The following is an 8,650-nucleotide window of genomic DNA, read 5'->3' as shown; positions in this document are numbered from 1 at the left end:
GGCTGGTGGAGATGCCACTCTGTCTCTGCGCGCCTGGGTACCATTCGGAAGACGGCAGCCGCACCTATTGGATCTGTAGTTGCACTTTCCCTGAAGATAATGTAAAAACGCTCATTGCACACACACACACCCACCCCAGAGCTACATTGGAGGTAAGTTATACAAATAAATAATACACATACAGATATGTAAAATACTGTTAGCCGCCTTTTTTTTAAAGACCTTTATTTAAACGGGATTTCTTTATCTTTTGAGTTAGAATGGGAAGGGTATGCCTCCCTTTTTTCTTGCCTCTTTCAAACACGGCGTTCATGCCACTTCATTACAAGGGAACGCCGCTGCGCTGCTCCGCTATAGCTGCCGCTGAAACGTGAAGTGTTTATATTTAAGTCTTTTGTTATATTATTCTTTACTATTATTATTCATTTGAATGTATATATTTCAAAAATAAATCTACTTTTCCAAGGAGTGATTAATGTATGATTATATCTGCTACTTACAAATAAATAAATGAAGGCATTTCTTAATTTGTATCCCTGCAACTCGCCTCTCGTTATAAAACAAGATGTATTGATCATTTTACTGGGCTATACCTTTCTGTGGAACATTATGCTATGATCTGAACACGATTAGGCTGAATGTTTATCAGTGTGTGGTTGTTATTTGTTTTGAATTGAATTGTTTGATGTGGAATGTGCACATTTTATTATGGAATCATATTAAATCTAAATCTTGTATGACACCCCCCCTCCCCACCCCCCCACCCCAATTAGCACAATTCCGGTGCAATGTTTTAATGAGAATGAGAGCAGCAAACGTATTTATCCTTTTTATTTATTTTGTAATATATCTGAACTGTAATGTTTTACATTGCCAAGCCATGCATATTGCAGAACGTGTGAAATCAATTTCCTCAGAATTGCATGTTCTGCTAATTTAAAAGTTTGAGCTAATCTCTTGTGTCCTGAGAATTTAAAAGCTGTATTTTGCCCCCGGCGCAACCCGGACTCACGGAGAGTGTGTTTTTTAGCACATGGTATGATAAGATATTAAGAAGGTGTTTGGTAGCTTCCTCTAGATTGATATGTAAAGATTGTCTTTAAAAAATGGTTTGTTATTCTAGACTAAAATCTGGCTGTATATTTCATTGTGCACAGTCTGTGTTTTTGTTTTAATCTGTTGGCATTATATTTATTAGAAGTGTGTTCTGCACATCCTTTAAAACACGTTGTAGAATTTTACAACACCAAGGAGTATAAAATAATCATACCCAATAATGTTATTCATTTTTGTAAATGTATTCTATCATATTAAAACGAACACAGACACACTCACACGCACACGCAAACGTACACACACAGACAGACACACACGCACACACACAGACACATGCACACACCCACACACACACATACATAATATTTCATGCTTTTTATTGTAATATATTACTTTATATTTAAAAATATAAACTGTGTGTAAGTACCTAGCTTACATTTTCTATCTATAGTTATATCTTAAAATTGCACATTGTTTTAAAGATTATGAAAATGTGCCCGCCTATTATTGGAATAGTGTTTGTTTTTTGTTTTTTCGTTACTTTTAATGCTATTAATATTAGTGTATGCGTGTTTTAATACACTATTAATATTAGTGTATGCGTGTTTTAATGCTATTAATATTAGTGTATACGTGTTTTAATGCTATTAATATTAGTGTATGCGTGTTTTAATACGCTATTAATATTAGTGTATGCGTGTTTTAATGCTATTAATATTAGTGTATGCGTGTTTTAATACACTATTAATATTAGTGTATGCGTGTTTTAATGCGCTATTAATATTAGTGTATGAGTGTTTTAATACACTATCAATATTAGTGTATGCGTGTTTTAATGCTATTAATATTAGTGTAAGAGTGTTTAATGCTATTAATATTAGTGTATGCGTGTTTTAATGCTATTAATAGTATCGCACTCGTATTGTCAGGGCCTCCAATGCGCATCATATAAACGGGTCCCGGGCCCCTGCATGCCTCTTCTATGTGAACAATTTCCAGTGAACCGCTTCACGGTTGGCGATCCCAGACCTCTGGAGCTCTATATATATATATATATATATATATATATATATATATATATTTATATATATATATATATATATATATATATACGGTGTGTTCAAACCTACACCCTAAGCGTGTGTGTGTGTGTGCATTTACATTTAAACCTTATAAAAAGCTTAAGCAAACAACTGTATTTACTATTATACAGATAGATAGATAGATAGATAGATAGATAGATAGATAGATAGATAGATAGATAGATAGATAGATAGATAGATAGATCGATAGATCGATCGAAGGATCTAAATGCAAAGTGTTGTAGGGGAAACTTGGAAGAAGAAACAAGGTTAGGAGGAAAACAAATCATCTAATTCTCAGAAAATCGGATTGCAGGCGATTGTGTTGTTTGTTTGTCAGTTTGCACTGCAATATGTGGCGAATATATATTTCCTTAAAGCAGCTGGTGTGCTTGTTTATTGTTGCAGTGCAACCATGTTGACGAGACTGTTCAGTGACCCCTCCCTGCTCCCCGAGGTTCAGAAGTATTCGGGCTGGACGGAGGACAGCGGGAGCGAGGACTCCAAGGCGAAGGACGATGACCCGGACCGGGGCTGTGCGCTGAAGGACGGTGACCCGGACCGGGGCTGTGCGCTGAAGGACGAGAAGATGGAGGAGGAGGACGAGTTCCTCGAGGATGACAGCCGGGCAACCTCAGAGATGGCCGCCGAAGACGAGGAAGAAGACGAAGGGGAAGAAGACGACGGGGGTGAAGAGGCTGAGGGCGACAGGCCTAAAAAACGAGGCCCGAAGAAGCGGAAAATGACCCCAGCCCGGATTGAGCGCTCCAAATTGCGTAGACAGAAGGCGAATTCTCGGGAACGCACCCGCATGCACGACCTCAACTCTGCCCTGGATAACTTGCGCAAGGTGGTGCCCTGTTACTCCAAGACGCAAAAACTTTCCAAAATCGAGACACTGCGGCTGGCCAAGAACTACATCTGGGCCCTGTCCGAGATCCTGCGCTCGGGAAAGAGACCAGACGTGGTGTCCTACGTGCAGACTTTATGCAAGGGCCTCTCGCAGCCCACGACCAATCTGGTGGCCGGCTGCCTTCAGCTCAACTCCAGGAACTTCTTGACGGAGCAATGCCAAGAAGGCGGGCGCTTCACTGGTCCAAACTCGTCCTTCTCCATGCACCCATACCCCTACCAGTGTTCCCGGCTGTCCAGCCCGCAATGCCAGTCCAGCTCCATACCCAATTCCCACACATTAAGGACACACGCCTATTGTTCCACCTACGAGTCTCTCTATACGGGGAACGCGTCCCCAGAGTACAACAGCTCCGAGTACGAGGGTCCCCTGAGCCCACCTCTGTGTGTTAATGGCAATTTCTCTGTCAAACAGCAGGACTCGTCTTCTCCGGACCACGACAAGAACTACCACTACTCTATGCACTACCCGGCCCTGCCCAGCTCCCGCCCCCCGGGACACAACCTGGTGTTCAGCTCGACTGGAATGCGAGGCGGGGTACATTCTGAAAACGTGCTGCCTTATCACGATATGCACATGCATCACGACAGGCCGCCCATGTACGAAGAACTCAATGCGTTTTTCCACAACTAGCTAACCTTTTCACACCGACTGACACCAGCAACGAAGCTGGTACACAGTATACTGTAACAGGACTCTGTTAAAATGATACAGTTATTTAGAGCCCCCACCCCCCACACCCCTTCACTCCACACAGACACGCTACAGTCCCCCTCCACCCACCACCACCATTTCAACATTTAAAAAAGCCTCATCTTGATGTTTTTATATTGTGTTTAATGTTGAAAGGGTTCAGTTAGTACGTATACAGACCCAGCTCTCTCTCTCTCTCTCTCTCTATATATATATATATAAAACGAACGAACCCTACAGAAATAAATACACGTTCACAAACGAACGAATCCTACAGAAATAAATACACGTTCACAAACGAACGAACCCTACAGAAATAAATACACGTTTACAAACGAACGAACCCTACAGAAATAAATACACGTTTATAATTATCTGCTATAACTTACGATTTATTAAAGTTAAACCCTATACCCATACAGTTATTATTATTATTATTATTATTATTATTATTTATTATTATTATTATTATTATTATTATTATTAGTTCAGTATTTTATATGTATCATCAGTACAGGTTTAGTGTGACTGTCTGCAGTCTCGTATTCACAGCATTAAAGCAATAAAGAAGTCAAACAGATCTATGCAAGGAGTTTAACGGTAACACTTTTGTATATAGTCTCCTACATAAGGACCAAACATTATTCTTTAATGGCGAAACATGCACTTTTTCACTATTTAAAAATTACAAACACAAATATGCAAACCATAACGCTGGTGTGAATACCGTAATTCGGGATTTTTATTAATTAGCCCTTAATTAGACGTACACAATTCCTTCTATATGAGCGTGAAGGAATCCCCAGATATATGAACGAGTGTATATTGGTGGTGCAATTAATATATTACGTTATCGATGATAATTCTATATTAATGCACAAGGAAGTTTAAGAGAATTTAAGAGAGTTTACCAAACATTTTCATTTCCCATGTAAATGCTACATTATCTGTGCAAATGAATGCATGTTATATACTCCCAGTTTTGTTTGGGCTACTGATATAAATATATAAGTTATTGATATAATATAATCATGCTTCTAATTTTCTTCTTTCTTTCTTTTTTTTTTTAAATTAAACCACACGCCTTTAATTATAGTGACCAGTACCTGAAGAGGGCGATTCGTTTAGCAAAGTAAAATGAAACATTCTTGTATAGAAACTAAATATCATACCGACACCTGAAGTGCTTAATCTGGATAATGAAATTGCAAATGAAGCATAAACAATCTCTCTCTCTCTCTCTCTCTCTCTCTCTCTCTCTCTCTCCTCTCTCTCTCTCTCTCTCTCTCTCTCTCTCTCTCTCTCTCTCTCTCTCTCTCTCTCTCTCTCTCTCTCTCTCTCTCTCTCAGTGAATACGATATAATGTCTGAATCTTGGGCTGCGTTATCAGGCTATTCTCGACATGTTTGAAAGTTTCACTTGACAACCCAGACAGTGTTTGTTATTTTATTTTAAAGCAATGTTAAGTGTATTATTGTGATAAACGGTATCGACAAAAAAGGTCAATTTAATGTTGAGTATTTTTGGCAAACAATTCCATTCCTAATTGCGACACACAGGCTCAGAGGTGTCCCTTCATAAGAGAGGCCTGTTTTGTTTTTATAAAAAAAAAAACGATCGAAAATAAACGAGTCTTGACTAAATTCAAACAGTATACTTGAAAATACTTTTGCATGAAAAGTCTGTTTAAGCAAAACATAATAAACTCGTTTACAGGTAGTTGGCTTGATAATATAAAACGAAATAATTATTATTTATTATTATTACTAGAACAAACTTTACTTCCCGCGATTCTTCTGTGCCCAGGTGTAAATATGCAAACGCTTCTTGTGGATATAGTTTTATACAGTGAAAGTTCAGAAATACCTTTGCATTAGCTATCGAAATAAATGGTTCACTCCCAGAGATGGCATTAAAAATACTTTACTATCTAGTTGTTTTTTTTTTTTTGTTTGTTTTTTTTTTCAGAGACGCGGAAAAAAAATTTTTACATGGTATCCATATTCTAAGATTGTCGGATTTGCCTTTGAAAACGCAGTTAAGAGCCACTTATAATTGTTACAACACGCCACCGGTGGAAGTTTCGGTTACAACAATCCATATATAATATATATATATATATATATATATATATATATATATATATATATATATAATATATATCTATATATATATATATAAATATATATATAAGACACTGTGGTTTTTTGTTATTATTTATTTTTGGTATATTTCTTCATTAAATGGACTAATGTACTCACTTTCAGTAAATGTGTTCTAAACACAAACTTACTGGGAGCGCTGTGTGAGCCGAACCTCCTTGCTGCAGTTCTGGGCTGCTGTGACACCTGAAACACTGTTCTGTCTGAGTGTCGGACTAACCCGTTTCAGGATTGGGACTGGGTCGTTGTTGACGACTGGACAATGGGAGGTATCTAGCAGAGTGGTGCGGAATTGCATACTCACCACTATGTGCAAAGGGTAGAATCCCATGCTGCGTGCTGTGAATTATAGTCGCTAAAAGTGACAAGAAAAATGGACTTCCACTAATTGTGATACAAAACTCGCCCACAGCTACAGTGCCACTAAGGGACCCCTGCTTCCTTCGAGTCTGAACCTTCTGGAACTGCACGCTCCGCCAAACCCCGGCACGGGCCTTTCATCTAGGGACACATGGATTCGAGTCATTGCATAACTTTTCATTTTCTCCAGCCCATATGAAGTGAAAACGTGTTGTTGTGTGGTGATATTAATGATGAACAGACACTGCATCATCATGTCGTAGCCTATATTATGTAAAGTCAAACAATGTTGTATAGTGTTCTGTGGATGTACAATTTATTCTTGAGCTTTGTGGACGGGTTAGGTCCGTTTTTTGGTTGGTAAAATGTAATAATAGTCTACATGTAATAATCGATCCGAATTGAAGGTATTAGCAGACAGATGGCAGTTCAGTTCAATGTTGTGCTTTCTGCGCAAAACCCTCGCTAAACAGTTAACAGGAGTTTTGAAACATTCCTCGCAGAGTTCTCATTTAAACAGTCGCTCACGTGATGGTTTTACAAAGAGCTAGAATAAATAAATACATAATAAACATTATGAAACTAATTCGCTGTTGTAGTCAAAATGGTCGTGTCACTGAAACAATGAAATAAGCTGCAGTTTAAATTATTCTGAAGGATCATTGCTGTACCAGAGATTTCTTTAATATGGAGTAACATTTTTTGACGTGATTTTTACACATAAACGGCACATGAGACACTAGGAAACGGCGTTACTGCACAGCAAAACTACAATATGAATGGCATGACAATAAAAAATACAACAACTCATGTAAATGAAATTTACACACACACACACACACACACACACACACACACACACACACACACACACACACACACACACACACACACACACACACACACACACACTTGCAAAGTGTCTCACCGTTCTAGAGCTCTGAGCCCGTAAACCTGGCTTGTCCTGTCAGTCATCAAGCAGCAGTTTTTGAAACTGATCGAGAACTCCTGCACAAAGCACCTGAGACGTTATTCCTTCTAGACTGGATGCACACCTACGAGTAAACAGTTTTGTATAAATATATTTGGAATGGCTCTAATGAAGATGAACACTTACTTGCTTTATCTAGGGTTTTTACTTGTGTGAATGATTTCTGTGAATTGCACTTTACACGAATATGTAGCCGCCCTGTTCCATCGTCTGTGATGTTATTTATGGTTTACATGTTTCTTTTTCATGAATGGTTAAAAAAAAAAGAGAAAAAACCCACAATGTAATGACAAGTTTTGAGAGTATGTGCGCCATGTTTGACTGTGGTGAATGCCGCTCTATGAATACGTATTCATGTTTACTTTAATTTTCTATTTAATTAAATAAAAGGTTATCTTCTGTCACATATCCATTGGATTTGAACACTGTGCTTCTGAATTCTGGAAAATGTTGAAACTATATTAAACGTACTTCAGTATCACTGTGGACCTCTGTTACTTATTTCAACATGTATTTTAAATGCATCTGATAATATTAAATGCATTCACAAGCATTTGTTTCAAGCACCCTGCTTATAAAACAACACTCGCTCAAAATTTAAATCCTTTAACTATAAAAAGTTATTTTTTAAAAATATTTCATGAAGAATGCAGCACAACTGTGAAATCTTTCAAGGTTGATTTATTTAGACTATGCATAAAAATCACCAGATGAGAAAAATTAATTCCTACAAATATTATTCCATTTAAACCCAACTCAGTTTCATCACATATTTTAACAATTTTTATAATAAGCCTATTTATTCTAAAAAAAAAACATTTTTGGGGAAAACATATTCTACCAGAAAGTGTAAACTATATATATAAAACACTCTGTAAGGTGCATACATGTGGTATTTTCTGCAACATTTCGTATTCCGAATTTCTATTACAATGAGTTTCTTTGACTGGGTTCTCCTCGTCGCCGCTCCTGAACCACACACGCAATTGTTGCATCTGGAGATGTTCTTCATTTCAATTGAATACATTCTTACACGTTAACTTTTCAAAGTTATTAAAACGGTCTCGCCGGTCCGCAGAATAATGACAGGTTTTCATTTACCGTTTAGCTGTATAAAATACACCTTGAAAAACTGTACCAGCGGCACGTTGTGTACATATATTACCACCTTAATTAAGAGAGATTTATAATCACATTGTTTTGTTTTTATTGAGAGTCCTCAGTGAGTATTCCTGAAATAACGTGCTATTTTATTGTATATCTTTGATCTGGTTTGCAATTGCAATTACAATTGCAAACCAAAAAAAATCAGCCTGAAGCGGCGGCTCGGTTTTCATGCAAACATTAAACACAATGAAGGGATCCCACATTGTTCTCTTCTTATTCTTGCGCA

General features: G+C 37.7%; 1 protein-coding gene across 1 annotated transcript; it reads left to right on the top strand.

Moving 5' to 3' along the window:
• Positions 1-4,157, top strand: LOC121301974 (neurogenic differentiation factor 2-like). The gene is made up of 2 exons (XM_041231723.1): positions 1-152; positions 2,547-4,157. Exon 2 carries the CDS (start codon positions 2,554-2,556, stop codon positions 3,682-3,684), a length of 1,131 nt encoding a protein of 376 aa, XP_041087657.1. The 5' UTR covers positions 1-152; positions 2,547-2,553; the 3' UTR covers positions 3,685-4,157.
• The last annotated feature ends 4,493 nt before the right edge of the window (positions 4,158-8,650 follow it).

Source organism: Polyodon spathula, chromosome 28 (assembly GCF_017654505.1).
Source record: "Polyodon spathula isolate WHYD16114869_AA chromosome 28, ASM1765450v1, whole genome shotgun sequence".
In the NCBI taxonomy this organism is placed as follows: Eukaryota; Metazoa; Chordata; class Actinopteri; order Acipenseriformes; family Polyodontidae; genus Polyodon; species Polyodon spathula.
This window is presented reverse-complemented; position numbering and strand designations above follow the sequence as displayed.

Coding starts and splice junctions, on each gene's coding strand:
- LOC121301974 (XM_041231723.1), top strand. CDS start 2,554: ATGTTGACGAGACTGTTCAGTGACCCCTCCCTGCTCCCCGAGGTTCAG.